The 16,526-nt window shown below is 40.7% G+C and overlaps 2 protein-coding genes across 3 annotated transcripts in view; one reads left to right on the top strand and one right to left on the bottom strand.

Moving 5' to 3' along the window:
• Positions 1-2,230, bottom strand: part of LOC140193996 (structural maintenance of chromosomes protein 6-like) — a 76,294-nt gene extending 74,064 nt beyond the window's left edge. For both annotated transcript variants that reach the window (XR_011885019.1, XM_072251284.1), the window contains exon 1: positions 2,128-2,230. The gene's annotated coding sequence lies outside the window, so the exon portion shown is untranslated. The remainder of the gene's footprint in view (positions 1-2,127) is intronic.
• Positions 2,231-2,442: 212 nt separating this feature from the next.
• LOC140209940 (flap endonuclease GEN homolog 1) overlaps positions 2,443-16,526 on the top strand; it is a 38,952-nt gene continuing 24,868 nt past the window's right edge. Inside the window, exons 1-5 of the mRNA XM_072278619.1 lie at positions 2,443-2,625; positions 3,045-3,224; positions 7,997-8,189; positions 9,531-9,707; positions 11,166-11,276. Of these exons, the coding sequence (XP_072134720.1) occupies positions 3,064-3,224; positions 7,997-8,189; positions 9,531-9,707; positions 11,166-11,276 (642 nt within the window). The 5' untranslated portion in view covers positions 2,443-2,625; positions 3,045-3,063. The remainder of the gene's footprint in view (positions 2,626-3,044; positions 3,225-7,996; positions 8,190-9,530; positions 9,708-11,165; positions 11,277-16,526) is intronic.

Here is a 16,526-nt window from a genome sequence, read left to right on the forward strand (position 1 = left end):
TCCTGCATCGTGAATCCTTTGGACAGAACCAGCAGGAAAGTCGCATCTATGAAGAAATCCTTCTCCAAAGAAATCTCTCCCAATTGAACGTATAAATCTGTTGGACTTTCGAATTTACCATTTTAAGAACGATATCTGACTTTACCGCTTTAAGAACTGTTTTTGCATTTAATGCTTTAAGAACCAGTGCCGAGTGACAATTTGTTGAACGGCTGCATAGCAGTTAACTGGCGGTTAAGGTTTTCATTTCTTTTTTTTTATTGTTTATCCATGTTTAATAAATGTTTGGTTGTTTTTATATAACCTGTCTCGGTTGATATTCATTGTTGCCGGTTATGTAACAGCTTGAACAGTATTATTTATCAGTGTGTGGGCACTACTAGCATTTATTGCACATCCTTAGTTGCTGTTGACTTGGTAAGCAATTTCAGATTGCCGTACTCGAGTCACATATAGCTTATAGCGCTGGCAGATTTCCAGCGGCCGGTGAACTAATCAGTTTATAACTATTTTTGAAAAAGTTTATGCATTTTTAAAACGATAGACTATGAATTGAATGGATTTTGAACTTAGACTTGTACAGCATTGCATAGCTTGCTGAAGGTGTGTGGGAATTTGAGGAAGTGATTAAAGACAGGTCACAATTTCAAAGTTAAAACTTGGCTTTTGAGTCTTATGATGAAGAGGCATTTCTTCAGTTGGGTAGCAATGTATGGATCCTCAACCCAACTGGACTGGAAAGGTTCAGAGACAAATGATATTCAGATAAAAAAGCAATAAAATTCCAGGGTTACTGCTGAAAAGTAACCCTTATGAGAGGATCTTAAAGAGCATCTTAGTAAAGCCTACAAAAAGTAGTGGATACAGCCCTGTCCATCAAAGGTAAAGGCCTCTCCAATACCGAGCACATCTACATGGAACTCTGTCACAGGAAAGCAGCATCCATCAAAGGACCCTCAACACCCAAGCTATGCTCTCTCCCATCAGGAAGAAGGTACAGGAGCTTCAGGACTCACACCACCAGGTTCCGGAAAAGTCACCATCCTCAACAATCAGGCTCCTGAACCAGAAGGAATAACTTCACTTGTCTCATCACTGAACTGTTCCCACAACCTGTGGACTGACTGTCAAGGAATCTTCATTTCATGTTGTTGATATTTACTGCTTGTTTATTTATTATGTTCATTTTGTCTCATTTTTATTTACAGTTTTTCTTTTACATTTGGCTATCTGTCCATCCTGCTGGGTGCAGTCTTTCATTGATTCTGCTATGCTTCTTGCAGTTACTGTGAATGCCCACAAGAAAATGAATCTTGGGGTAGTATATGATGACATACATTTAGATAATAAACTTACTTTGAACTATGGTTTTAGTCCTTATTTTCAAAAGAAATGCACATTGGGTTTATAAATAAAAGCATTACAGAAACAAGGAAACCATAACAATTCATATAGGAAAATCTCGTTTGGCTACAATTACACATTACATCCAGTTCCACACAGTATGGTTTAGAGAGGGTTCAGATGACTTATCAAAATGATTCCCCAACTGAAGGGTCTTAGTTATCCGAATTCGTTGTAGAATGTGGATTGGTGTTTTCAAAAAAGAGCGTTAGAAAACTTGATATTACCAAAACCATAAAGGGTAAAGACACAGAGAAATTATTTTTAATGTTAGAAACAGGAACATTGGCTTTCGTTGGTGCAACTGTAAAGAAAACCAATTTCCTCCGCGATCAATAAAGTATGACTATGACTATAAAATGCTGGCAATGGACAAAAGAACCTGCTACAACTTCAGGTTTTTTTTAAATTTCGAGAGTAGCCAAGGCCAATCCTATCGAGGACGGCAGATTCCGTTAGCGTTAAAAAGTGAACAATTAACTATTTTAGGAATGATCTGTAAGACTGTGAAGGATGGAAGCTTATATACGCTCCGAAAGGATTTGATAGGCCGAACAGCCACTGTGACGAATTAATTGCATCTCAATCCGGCCCTCATTTAGGTGACTCTCGGCAACAGTTCATAGGGAAACCAATGAACTTCGCGCCACCTATAACTAGGGCATTGCCCGGCGGCCCAGCCTCCCCCCTACCAACCCTGGTGCCGGTAATAACAACACTCACCCGCACAAGGAACCTTGACCAAAATCCGCCGAAAATCTATTCAAAATTTAACTACGACACTGCACATGCGCACGATCGCCCTGACGCGTTCGTCCAATTACGCTGTCAGTCACGCGCCTGCGTATTAATCCCTGCTACCTGCCGAGAGGGTCTTCCGGCTCCAACACTCGGCAGAACGCAGTTGGCTCGGCGTGCCTGTGACATCACCATTGTTTATGTCTGCATGGTGCGCATGCCCAGTTTCCCGTCGGGGAGTTCCGCAAATCCGGAGAGGCTGCGGCTGCGCGCATGCGCTGTTGTTCGGGCGGGGAATTTAAACTGGACAGATGGGTTTCGGCTTAGAGGATATTTCTATCGCCTGTGTTCAGTTTCTGTTTCACCATCTTAGTTTCTGAATCGTCCATCTGTCATGCAGAGCTGCCGATGCAGACTGCTTGTTGCTGAGAACAGGAAATTTGAGAGAAAGGAAGCGGAATTTTGCTGAGGGATTGGTGGAAGGTAAATGCGTAACTGTTATTTTCTTCCTTATAATAAGCTGGTGAGGATCTTCTGGGACTTTCTACGTTAAAAAAGCTGGTTAACTTTATAGCAAGCAACACACAACAAAATTGCTGGTAAACGCAGCAGGCCAGGCAGGATCTCTAGGAGGAGGTACAGTCGACGTTTCAGGCCAAGACCCTTTGTCACGACTAACTGAAGGAAGAGTGAGTAAGAGTAACTCTTCCTTCAGTTAGTCCTGACGAAGGGTCTGGGCCTGAAACGTCGACTGTACCTCCTCCTAGAGATGCTGCCTGGCCTGCTGTGTTTACCAGCAATTTTGATGTGTGTTGCTTGAATTTCCAGCATCTGCAGAATTCCTGTTGTTAACTTTATAGCAAGTTTTGTTAGGAGCTAATACGTATATATATTTTTTTTAGTTTTGCAACATCTGGAATCATGGGAGTGAATGATCTGTGGCAGATTTTGGAGCCTGTTAAAGAATATGTTCCATTGCAAAGTCTTAAGGGGAAAACGTTAGCTGTGGATATGAGTTTATGGGTCTGCGAGGCTCAAACGGTGAAAGGTATGATGGGAACAGTGAACAAGCCGCATCTCAGGTAATGTGAAATGTGTCCGAAATTCCTGTATGATGTTTTGCAATATTAAGCAATCTCTGCTGCGAATCTTTGGTTCTTCACTCGAATATGCTTTGATGTTATTATTCCTATTGGACAGACAAAGTGCTCACATGAGAGGAGGAGAAATAACATTCTACTAATGTGCTAATGGCTGTCCCAGGGCATTTTTTGAACTTGTTCTCTTGTTAATGTCACGAAGAGAAAAAGTGCTATCCTCTGGAATGGAGATTGAATAAAAATTGACTGGCCTTGTACTATTAGTGAACAGGAACACAATGGAAGTAAAGGGAATCATGACTTTTAAGCATGACTCAATTTGATGAAATGAAGGTGATGATACTGCACACAGATTGAGGATAATATTAGTATCAGAAAGTTAAGAATCAACTCAATTTGAAATCCATTTTGTCACATTCCTTGTTCTGTGTATATCTATAACTAATTATCAGGTCAAAATGATATGGTGGGCAATTTTGCTCGTCAGCATAATAGCTATTGATGTTAAAAGAGAAACTATTAGAATACTTTAGATTATTAATTTAATTAGAATTAGAACAGGTGGATAATAGACAATAGGTGCCATTCAGCCCTTCGAGCCAGCACTGCCATTCACTGTGATCATGGCTGGTCATCCACAATCAGTACCACATATCCCTTGACACCACTATCATTAAGAGCTCTATCTAACTCTTTCTTGAAAGCATCCAGAGAATTGACCTCCACTGCCTTCTGAGGCAGAGCATTCCACAGATCCACAACTCTGGGTGAAAAAGTTTTTCCTCAACTCTGTTCTAAATGGCCTACCCCTTATTCTCAAATTGTGGCCTCTGGTTCTGGACTCCCCCAACATCGGGAACATGTTTCCTGCCTCTAGCGTGTCCAATCCTATAATAATCTTATATGTTTCAATCAGATCCACTCTATCCTTCTGAATTCCGGTGTATACAAGCCCAGTCACTCCAATCTTTCAACATATGACAGTCCTGCCATCCCGGGAATTAACCTCGTGAACCTCTGCTGCACTCCCTCAATAGAAAGAATGTCCTTCCTCAAATTTGGAGACCAAAACTGTACACAATACTCCAGGTGTGGTCTCACCAGGGCCCTGTACAACTGCAGATGGATCTCTTTGCTCCTATACTCAACTCCCCTTGTTATGAAGGCCAACATGCCATTAGCTTTCTTCACTGCCTGCTGTACCTGCATGCTTACTTTCAGTGACTGATGAACAAGGACTCCTAGATCTCGTTGTACTTCCTCTTTTCCTAACTTGACACCATTCGAATAGTAATCTGCCTTCCTGTTCTTGCCACCAAAGTGGATAACCTCACATTTATCCACATTAAACTGCATCTGCCCACTCACCCAACCTGTCCAAGTCATCCTGAATTATCTCAACATCCTCCTCACATTTCACACTGCCACCCGGCTTTGTGTCATCTGCAAATTTGCTGATGTTACTTTTAATTCCTTCATCTAAATCATTAATGTATATTGTAGATGGCTGCAGTCCCAGCACCGAGCCTTGCGGTAACCCACTAGTCACTGCCTGTCATTCTGAAAGGGACCCATTAATCCCTACTCTTTGTTTCCTGTCTGCCAACCAATTTACTATCCATGTCAGTACCCTACCCCCAATACCACGTGCTCTAGTTTTGCCCACTAATCTCCTATGTGGGACCTTATCAAAGCCTTTTTGAAAGTCCAGGTATACTACATCCACTGGCTCTCCCTTGTCCATTTTCATAATTACATCCTCAAAAAATTCCAGAGGGTTAGTCAAGCATGATTTCCCCTTCGTAAATCCATGCTGACTCGGACCGATCCTGTTACTGCTATCCAAATGTGCCGCTATTTCATCCTTTATAATTGACTCCAGCATCTTCCATGTGTTTCCAGTTGAATACACTGGATGTTTGAAAGCAAAGGACAGTACCATTATCATAGAAAAAGATGAGATTATGAACAGATGGACTGAGTATATTCAGGAATTGTTTGAAGACGATCGAGGTGAAAAACCAAAAATTAAGAAAAACATTGAAGAAGGTCCAAGTATTTTAAAATCTGAAGTTCGTAATGCAATAAAGAAGATGAAGAAAGGAAAGGCAGCAGGTCCTGATGAATTAGTAATTGAACAATTTATCGCCCTTGAAGATTATGGAATTGAAATACTTACTACTTTAATCAATGACATTTATGAGACTGGAATAATACCAGAAGAGATAAAAAAAAAAAAAAAAATCAGTATTTATCACTCTTCCTAAGAAACCTGGAGCAATAGAATGTGAATTACATAGGACCATAAGTTTAATGAGTCATATCACCAAGATACTTATAAGAATTTTGATGACAAGAGCTAAAAGTAAGATACAAGCTGAAATAAGTAAAGAACAATGTGGTTTTGTGAAAGACAAAGGTACAAGAAACGCAATATTGATGTTAAGGAAACTATCAGAACGAGCTATTCAAGTGCAAAAAGACTTGTTTGTTTTATCGACTACACAAAAGCATTTGATAAAGTGAAGCACAGTAAGTTATTTGAAATGTTACAGAAGACTCTAGATCTAGATTCAAAAGACCTCTGCCTAATCAGAAATCTGTACTGGGAACATACTGCTGCTGTAAGAATAGATGGAGAAGTGAGTCAGTTTACGAAAATCAAGAGGGGCGTTAGACAAGGGTGTGTTTTCTCCCCTGATTTATTTAATGTGTACAGTGAAACAATATTACAAAAAATAAGAGACATCTTGGGAATCAAGTTGGCGGTGAAAACATCAATAATTTCAGATAAGCGGATGACACTGTGTTAATTGCAAGTACAGAGGAAGAACTACAAAACTCAATTGATATAGTTGTTGAAGAAAGTGCAAAAATGGGTGTATCTATCAATTGCAAAAAGACAGAATGTATGGTGATATCCAAAAAGAAGGAGAATCCTATCTGCAGGCTGAGAATAAACGGGGAAGACATAAAGCAAGTACAGAACTTTTTCCAACACACATCAAAGTTGCTGGTGAACGCAGCAGGCCAGGCAGCATCTCTAGGAAGAGGTACAGTCGACGTTTCAGGCCAAGACCCTTCGTCAGGACTAACTGAAGGAAGAGTTAGTAAGAGATTTGAAAGTGGGAGGGGGAGATCCAAAATGATAGGAGAAGACAGGAGGGGGTGGGATGGAGCCAAGAGCTGGATAGGTGATTGGCAAAAGGGATATGAGAGAATCATGGGACAGGAGGCCCAGGGAGAAAGACAAAAGGTGGAGGGGAACCCAGAGGATGGGCAAGGGGTATAGTCAGAGGGACAGAGGGAGAAAAAGGAGAGTGAGAGAAAGAATGTCTGTATAAAAATAAATAACGGATGGGGTACGAGGGGGAGGTGGGGCATTAGCGGAAGTTAGAGAAGTCAATGTTCATGCCATCAGGTTGGAGGCTACCCAGATGGAATATAAGGTGTTGTTCCTCCAAACTGAGTGTGGCTTCATCTTTACAGTAGAGGAGGCTGTGGATAGACATATCAGAATGTGAATGGGATGTAGAATTAAAATGTGTGGCCACTGGGAGATCCTGCTTTCTCTGGCGGACAGAGCGTAGGTGTTCAGCAAAGCGGTCTCCCAGTCTGCGTCGGGTCACTCTCTCTCTTTCTCTCACTCTCCTTTTTCTCCCTCTGTCCCTCTGACTATACCCCTTGCCCATCCTCTGGGTTCACCCCACCCCCCGTCTTTCTTCCCGGACCTCCTGTCCCATGATCCTCTCGTATTCCTTTTGCCAATCACCTGCCAGCTCTTGGCTCCATCCCTCCCCCTCCTATCTTCTCTTATCATTTCGGATCTCCCCCTCCCCCTCCCACTTTCAAATCTCTTACTAACTCTTCCTTCAGTTAGTCCTGATGAAGGGTCTCGGCCTGAAACATCGACTGTAACTCTTCCTAGAGATGCTGCCTGGCCTGCTGCGTTCACCAGCAACTTTGATGTGTGTTGCTTGAATTCCCAGCATCTGCAGAATTCCTGTTGTTTACAGAACCTTTTCCCTTAGGAAGCTGGTTGACATCAGATGGCAGGTGCGACATGGACATCAAAAGAAGAATAGGGATGGCAAAAGACACCTTTATGAGAATGAAGAGTATACTGACCAATACTAAATTAGGCATGACAACCCACCTCAGAGTACTGAAACGTTATGTTTATCCAGTTATGTTATATGGCTTAGAATTTTGGACAATATTTAGTAACATGAGGAAATGAATTGTAGCAGCAGAGATGTGGTTTTTGAGGAGAATGCAAAGAATATCATGGACGAAACGAACATCTAACGGGGATGTCATGAACAGAGCAAACCCAAAAAGAGAAATAAAGTATGAGATCATGGAAAGGCAACATAATTTCATTGGACATGTGATTAGGAAAGAGGAGTTAGAATGCATGGTAATTATGGAAAAGATTGAAGGAAAGAAAGCAAGAGGAAGACAAAGACAAATGATGATGGAGACAGCAGTCAGAGAACTGGAAGTGAATACCAATGAAATAATCCACTTGACCCGAAATAGGAGTGTGTGGGCCATGGCAGTCAAAGCTCAAACTGGGCATGGCACCTGATGATGATGATGATGATTAGAATATTTAGATTGGTTACCAGTAAAATGACTTTTCCATTTCAAGGAGAATCTTTCATTGACATATTTCTGACATTTGATACTCAAAATTTTGAAATTTTCCCATTTCTTCAGTCGTGTATCTCTGATTTTTGTTTTAATTTCAGGAATTTGTTTTTCCGCATTTCATATCTCACTTTGATGGATGTGAGACTTGTCTTTGTGGCAGAAGGTACTGCACCAAAACTGAAGGCTGACACAATGAGTAAACGGAATGAGATGCGACATGGTGGGACCAGGAAGCCAGGAAGTTGTACTGTTCAGACTGGAAGATGCCGTTTTAAATCTGTTCTCAGAGAGGTCAGTGAGTTCTCTCGTCTGAGAGGTATAGCTTGGCATCTTGACCAGGGACCCCTGAATAATATCCCTCTTGGTATCAAAGTTATTGTCACTTCTTAGTCATAGTCATACTTTATTGATCCCGAGGGAAATTGGTTTTTGTTACAGTTGCACCATAAATAATTAAATAGTAATATGTAAATTATGCCAGGAAATAAGTCCAGGACCAGCCTATTGGCTCAGGGTGTCTGACCCTCCAAGGGAGGAGTTGTAAAGTTTGATGGCCACAGGCAGGAATGACTTCCTATGATGCTCTATGTTGCATCTCGGTGGAATGAGTCTCTGGCTGAATGTACTCCTGTGCCCAACCAGTCCATTATGTAGTGGATGGGAGACATTGTCCAAGATGGCATGCAACTTGGACAGCATCCTCTTTTCAGACGCCACTGTCAGAGAGTCCACTTCCATCCCCACAACATCACTGGCCTTACGAATGAATTTGTTGATTCTGTTGGTGTCTGCTACCCTCAGCCTGCTGCCCCAGCACACAACAGCAAACATGAATTTGCCATTGAAATTCATTTTTAATTCCACTCATTCAAATGTTAACCAGGGCTTTACACTGAATATTAATGAAGGTATTAATGAACCCTTTATGGTTTCTGAAATAATAAATTGTATTTTGAATTTTTAACTATTGGTTGAAATTTTTTTTTAAACACAAACATGATAATTAACAAATAGTTCTTTTGGAACTAGTATTGTTTGATATTGCAACCTCTTAACTATCACTGTGGATTAGGAATTTACTTAATCTGTTTTATTATTGTATTAATGCAATGTAATAATTATAATAAGACTAAAACCTTAGTTCAAATCCCAAATGAAGAATGCTAGTAATCCACCATTAAAATGGATTAGATATTACATGTAATGGATTTCTTTTTGCTTTGTATCATATTAACAAGTGGAATTATTTTTAATGCTTTTTCTCTTTTTGGTAGAGAAAGTTGCTGTTTATGACTAGTTGTCTCTTGTGTTTAATAAATGAAGTGGGTTTTGCTTCAGTGAAATGCTCCATTAGTAAGTCTAAGGTTAAGTTGGTTTGGCTTAAAGCCAGTTGTCAGAGTGAGATTGCATACAAATGTAATATTTATTTGCACATGCGAGAACCCATTTGGTGTTTTGTTTAAATAATGTTTTTGCATTGAAATTCAACATCTGATGCAGACTGGCCATAATTTCCACTGAGTTTTGTGCAAACCTAACACATTTTACTCCAAATTGTTTCTTCGTATTCAAATATCTACTAAAATTATCCTGTAAAAATTGAGTGAACCGAGATTTATTTTTCTTTTGCAGTGTTGTGAATTGCTGGATTATTTGGGTAATCCGTGGGTTTGTGCCGCCGGTGAGGCTGAAGCTATGTGTGCCTATCTGAATGAAAATGGATATGTTGATGGTTGCATCACCAATGATGGTGATGCTTTTCTATATGGTGCTCAGATTGTGTACAGAAATTTGACAATAAACACAAAGGTACCTCAGATTTTACATGTTATGATATATTAGCCTTATCAGATTCTGCTCTTAAAAACTATTGCACAATTTCTGTCTGTCTGCATTTTCTGTGGTGTATTTTCTCTCTTTGTCCTGAGTCATTTAGCTCAAAGGAAGCGAAGGCAAATTTAAGGCTATTGGAAAATAGGAAGAGTTAGTTTAAAGTAATTCCAGTCATTAATGTGAAATTATTCGGGCATTGAGAACAATCAACAAAAAATTAGCTAATATGGTGCACTTACTTGTCAAAGAATGCAACAGGTATTCAACTGGTGTGTTTGAAACCATTATAGTCTTCGATACCTCTCCCTCTATTTTCTTCATTAAAACACAGAATGATAGCATTTGCTTCTAGAGGATTAGAAGCAAGGTTGCAATGCTGAGACATTATATTGTATTGGTCAAACCACATTTTAGAGTATTGTGAGCACTTTTCGGCCCCAAATCTAACAAGGAATGCACTGGCATTGGAGAGGGTCCAGAGGGGGTCAAGGAGAATGATCGTGGGAATGCAAGTGTTAACACATGAAAAGCGTTTGATGTGACTGGGCATATACTCGCTGGAGATTTCATTTTGACCTATCAAATATTGGAAGGACATGGTGAGGATTTTTCGAATAGAGGAAGAGTACAGGACCAGAGGGGACAGCATCAGAAGAGAAGGGTTCTATTTAGAACAGAGATGAGGAGGAATTTCTTTAGCCAGAGGCTGACTGGTGTCTGAAATTTTTTGCCACAGGCAGCTGTGGAGGCCAAGTCATTAGGTACATTTAAAGTGGAGGCTGATAAGTTCTCGATTAGTAAGGATATCAAAGGTTACAGGAAAAAGGCAGGACAATAGGGTTGATAGGAAAAATAAACCAATCATGATCGAACGGAGGAGCAGATTCTTTAGGCCAAATGGCCTATAACTCTATATCTTATGATCTTATTATATTCTAATTTCTGAGGCTTGAGCTGAGATTCAGTTTGCAAATAGCTTATAGTGCTACAGTAGTAAGTACTATACTTGATACTGGTCAGGAGTGTTTGTACAAGTTACCCACCAGGGATAATGCCAAAATTTACTGCTCGGTGCACTGCTCTCCAGAATATGTCTTAAGCTACATAAAATGTATTCTACTGTCAGCAGATAGCAAATTTATACTAGTAGAGGATATGACAGGATCTTTTTCCTCATACCAAGATGCATATTAGACTTGGGAAGTTCAGTTCTTACTGTATTCTGCAGATTGCATTTTGTGTTTATCTGCAACAGTGACCCAGTTATGTGTGGAAAGATTGTTAAATGATGGGGCAAAGAATCATTTGGCTACTGTATGTGGGGTAGTCAATATTTCATTATTATCAGCTGCAGGGTCTATGCCAAGTACTAGCATTTTGGGCGGAGTCACTAGGGCAGACTATTAATTTTTGTTTTATTCTTCATTTTAATAGGATCCTCATGTAGACTGCTACAAAATGTCAGCAATAAAATCCCAGTTAGGCCTTGACCGGGATGCATTAATTGGATTGGCAATTCTGCTTGGATGTGACTACCTTCCAAAAGTATGGTTTGATTTTAAAGTTGTAATTGCACAAATAAATTGTAATATGCATTAGCTGATAACTAAATTATAGACCATCCACAACTTATAGATTCCTGACTCATGTTTAGCTTGAACATGAGTGTTTGGGAAACTGATGGGATGAATTTGCCTGCTGCCATATGGGTGAAGACATCCTCTGGCAGGTGAGAAGTGTGGTGGAATATACGCCACATCGCTGGATAACTACAAGCCCCATTTCCAGAAAAGTTGGGATATTTTCCAAAATGCAATGAAAACAAAAATCTGTGATATGTTAATTCACGTGAACCTTTATTTAACTGACAAAAGTACAAAGAAAAGATTTTTGATAGTTTTACTGACCAACTTAATTGTATTTTGTAAACATACACAAATTTAGAATTTGATGGCTGCAACACACTCAACAAAAGTTGGGATAGAGGCATGTTTACCATTGTGTTACATCACCTTTCCTTTTAATAACACTTTTTAATCGTTTTGGAACTGAGGATACTAATTGTAGTAGATTTGCAATTGGAAATTTTGTCCACCCATTCTTGCTCGATATAAGACTTCAGCTGCTCAACAGTCCGTGGTCTCCGTTGTCTGATTCTCCTCTTCATGATACGCCATACATTTTCAATAGGAGATAGATCTGGACTGGCAGCAGGCCAGTCAAGCACACGCGCTCTGTGTCTAGAAAGCCACGCTGTTGGAGCCCGTGCAGAATGTGGTCTGGCATTGTCCTGCTGAAATAAGCATGGACGTCCCGGGAAGAGATGTTGCCTTGATGGCAACATATGTCTCTCTAAAATCCTAATATACACCTCAGAGTCAATGGTACCTTCACATACATGCAACTCACCCATGCCGTGGGCACTGTTGCACCCCCATACCATCACAGATGCTAGCTTTTGCACCTTTCGCTGATAACAATCTGGATGGTCGTTTTCATCTTTGGCACGGAGAACTCGACGCCCGTTTTCTCGGAGAACTAGCTGAAATGTGGACTCATCTGACCCCAGCACACGGTTCCACAGTCTTTTAGTCCATCAGAGATGAGCTCGGGCCCAGAGAACTCGCTGGCATTTCTGCATAGAGTTGATGTATGTCTTCCTCCTTGCGTAATACAGTTTCAAGTTGCATATCTGGATGCAGCGACGGACTGTGTTGAGTGACAATGGTTTTCCGAAGTACTCCCGAGCTCAGGTGGCTATAATTGTCACAGTGGCATGACGGTTTTTTAGGCAGTGCCGCCTGAGGGCTCAAAGATCACGCGCAATCAACAGTGGTTTCCGACCTTGCCCTTTATGCACTGAGATGTCTCTGAATTCTCTGAATCTTTTCACAATATTATGTACTGTAGATGTTGACAGTCCTAAATTCTCTGCAATCTTCCAGTGAGAAATGTTCCTTTTGAACTGACTAACAATTATCTCACGAATTTTGGCACAAAGGGGTGAGCCACGACCCTTGCAAAGACTGAGCCTTTGATGGACGCTACTTTTATACCCAGTCATGATTCCTCACCTGCTACCAATTAGCCTGCTTAATGGGGAGTCTTCCAAACTGGTGTTACTTGAATATTCTGTGCACTTTTCAATCTTATTTTAACTCTGTCCCAACTTTTGTTGAGTGTGTTGCAGCCATCAAATTCTAAATTTGTGTATATTTACAAAATACAATTAAGTTGGTCAGTAAAACTATTGAAAATCTTTTCTTTGTACTTTTGTCAGTTAAATAAAGGTTCACGGGAATTAACATATCGCAGATTTTTGTTTTTATTGCATTTTGGAAAATATCCCAACTTTTCTAGAAATGGGGTTTGTAATTGCAACATAGAGTACGACAGCATAGAAACAGGCCCACTGGCCCACGTTCTCCTTACCAGGCTATTATTCTGCCTAAACCCATCTGGACCAAAGCCCTCCATACTCCTCGCACCTATACACTCATCCAAACGTCTCTTAAATATTGCACTTTAACCCACATCCCATCATTTCTGCTGACAGCTCATTCCACACTTACACAATCTTCTGAGTGAAGAAGGCCCCCTTCATGTTCCTCTTAAATATTTCACTTTTCACCCTTTATTTATGACCTCTAATTCTAGACTCCTCCACATATTTTGCATTTACCCTATCTATACCCCTCAATTTTGTATACTTCTATCAAATATCCACTCATTCTCCTATGCTGCAGGGGAAAATCTCCTAACCTTTCCTTATAATTCAGGTCCGTAAGTCCCAGCACCATCCTTGTAAATTTTCCCTACACTTTCAATCTAATTGGTACCTTTACTGTAGGTGACCAGAACTGTACACACAATTGTTGACCTCAGCAAAGTCTAATCCCTCTGATCCTCCACAATGCTGAGTCATGCCATTAATGCTATATTCTGCCATCATATTTGACCTACCAAAATGAGCCACGTTACACTTATCTAGGTTGAACTCCGTCTGCCACTTCTCAGCCCAGTTTTGCATCCTATCAATGTCCTGCTGTAACCTCTCACAGCCCTCCAGACTATTCACAACACTCCCAACCTTTGTGTCATCAGCAAATTTAATAACTCATCCCTCCACTTCCTCATCCAGGTCATTCATAAAAATCACAGTGTTTACCCGACAATTCGACAAGGGATAGAGAGATGTCACCCATTTCCCAGCAAAGGGGGACACCAAGAAACAGTCACTATTACAATGTTAGTCTGCTGCGTCACGTTTTATTCCGCGATTCTCCCAACTCGAGAGTCGGCAGCAAACTCAGAGAGGGAGAGGTTGACTACAGAAACCTCTGCCGTGAAGTCCTGATGTTCCTTCTCCCACAACATCTCATTTGGTGGTACCGGCCTGGAATTGGTCATCCAAAGGGCCGCTCCCCTGGAGGCATCATCTTCCATGCCGCACCTGGAAAATGTTGGAAAACGGCCAGGTGGCCGGTGAGCTCCAAGAATGGGAACTCATCACCATAGGAAAAACTGCAGTTTGAGTGCTGTTGCAGGTCAGGGAGCTCAAAAGAACTCCAGCCGCCTTGAAAAGGGGTGGGAAATAAAGAAACATTTAAGAGGGGAACTTGAGCTGTTTCTGTTGGTGAGCTTGGAGAAGCAGCCACTTGGTGCCATCTTAGCTCCGCCAACCACATTATATACCTGTAGAAGCCCAGTATCACATCTCCCTAGTTAAGGACTCTATATATTCACTAAAGAAACTTCCCTGAAACCTTATTGACAAACTCTGTGGCATCTAGTGCTTTTACAGTGCGAGAATCCCAATAAATATTTAGAAAGTTAAAATCACTAACTACTACAACCTTGTATTTTGTGCAGCTCTCCAAATTTGCTCCTTTTAAATCCTGTGGGCTCTTATGTAGTTTATAACATAATCCCATTAATGTGGTCATCTGTTCCTTATTCCTCATTTCTGCCCATATAGCTTCAGTAGATGAGCCCTCCAGTCTGATCTGTCTGAGCACTGATGTGGTGTTTTCCCTGAATAGTAATACCACCTCTTCACTTTTAATAGCTTCCCTCTCTATCATGTATAAAACAACAGAACCCCAGAGCATTGAGCTACAAATCCTCCTGCAATCTAGTCTCCCTAATGGCTACAATAACATGATTCCATGTGCTGATCCATCCTTACATTGAAATAGATCCAACTCGGGCATTAGTTCCACCATTCTGAATCTTTCAGTTCCTGTCTTTGTATGTAGGGTTAACGTCTTCTTTCCCCACAGCCACTCCACGGGCTGTGCTGGCACTCTGGTTCCCATTCTCTTGCAGATCTAGTTTAAACACCCCACTGCAGTACTAGCAAAACTTCCCACAAGGATATTGGTCCCCTCCAATTCAGGTGCAAACTGTCTTGTTTCCACTTTCCCTGGAAGAGAGTGCAATGATTCAAAAATCTTAAGCTCTCCTTAGCCAAGTATTAAACTGTATTACCTTCCTATTTCTAGCCTTACTAGCAAGTGGCATCGGTAGCAATCCTGAAATCATGTCCCCAGAGGTCCTGACTTTTAATTTAACACCCAACTTTCTAAACCCTGTAGGACCTTATCTCCCTTCCTGCCAAAGTTCATCCAGCTCCAGCTCCCTGATGCAGTCTGTTAGTAACTCCAACTTGATGCATCAATTACTTGATGCAATGATGTTATCATTGGAGGTCTTCCCACATCCCACAACTGTCATTCTCACTGTTCTAAATGTGTGAAGAGAGAGAAAGAAAACAATTAATTTACCTTGGCCTTCACCTCTTCTTGCAGAAGCCTCTTGAGATAAAACCTCAAGCTCCCACTCAACAATGGCCATCCCGAATTTTTAAAAAAATTGTCCCTTGCCAATTGCTGAATAAACCAAGCCCAAGCTCACTGCAAAATTCCAATCATCCCTGCTTGCTTTTTTAAATGTCACCCTCACTCACCATAAGCAATAGCTTGTGCAATCTCAACCCCCTAAACACCCGGAATCTGGGCACCATCCAGTGCAAAATAGCTCATAGGCACCTCCTAATCCACATCTCTGCAATATGTTATTTAGGTACAATCTCTTCCAAACCCACAACATCTACCACCAGATAGAAAAAAGGCAGCAAGTTAATGGAAACATGGCTGGATGCTGGTTTCCTTCCCAAGTCACATACTAATTGTGATTTGGAGATGTATTACCATCCTTCATCACTGGGTCCTGATAGACACCACTACTACTACTATGTCGACTCAGGCCTTGACACCACATTACTGCATTGTGGGGAATACATTCAGAAGAACTACGGTGGTTGAAGAAGGTGACTCTTGCCACCTTCTCAAAGGAAATTAAGTTGAGCAATAAATGCTGATCTTGTCAATAAAAACAGAAATTTGAAAAAAAGCTAAAGACAAGAAATGGCCTGTTTCTTTTTGTTTATTGTTCAGTTGAAAGAAAGCTAAAGGATATATTTTTCCTTCAGAGAATGGGATCTTTTACTGGATTTTATTAATTGAGTTTTTAATCGCCCAGTTACACAAATAGGATTAGTTTACATGTCTAAAAGAATATATTCTAGTTTCATGGTACTAGCTCAATAATTTAACCCCTGAGGCATGATAACATTGTCGTTTTAACTTCTGTGTGTATTTGATGATACAGATTTTGAATAAAGTGCAAAAAAGAGCCTGCTTCCACAGCTTAATGTGTTCAAAGCCATTTGAGATTTGTTTACCACCAATTTGTGAACCCTTTTGAATAAACAAGTATTTTAAAAGTGTTTAT

The sequence above is a fragment of the Mobula birostris genome, chromosome 2, assembly GCF_030028105.1.
Source record: "Mobula birostris isolate sMobBir1 chromosome 2, sMobBir1.hap1, whole genome shotgun sequence".
NCBI lineage: Eukaryota > Metazoa > Chordata > Chondrichthyes > Myliobatiformes > Myliobatidae > Mobula > Mobula birostris.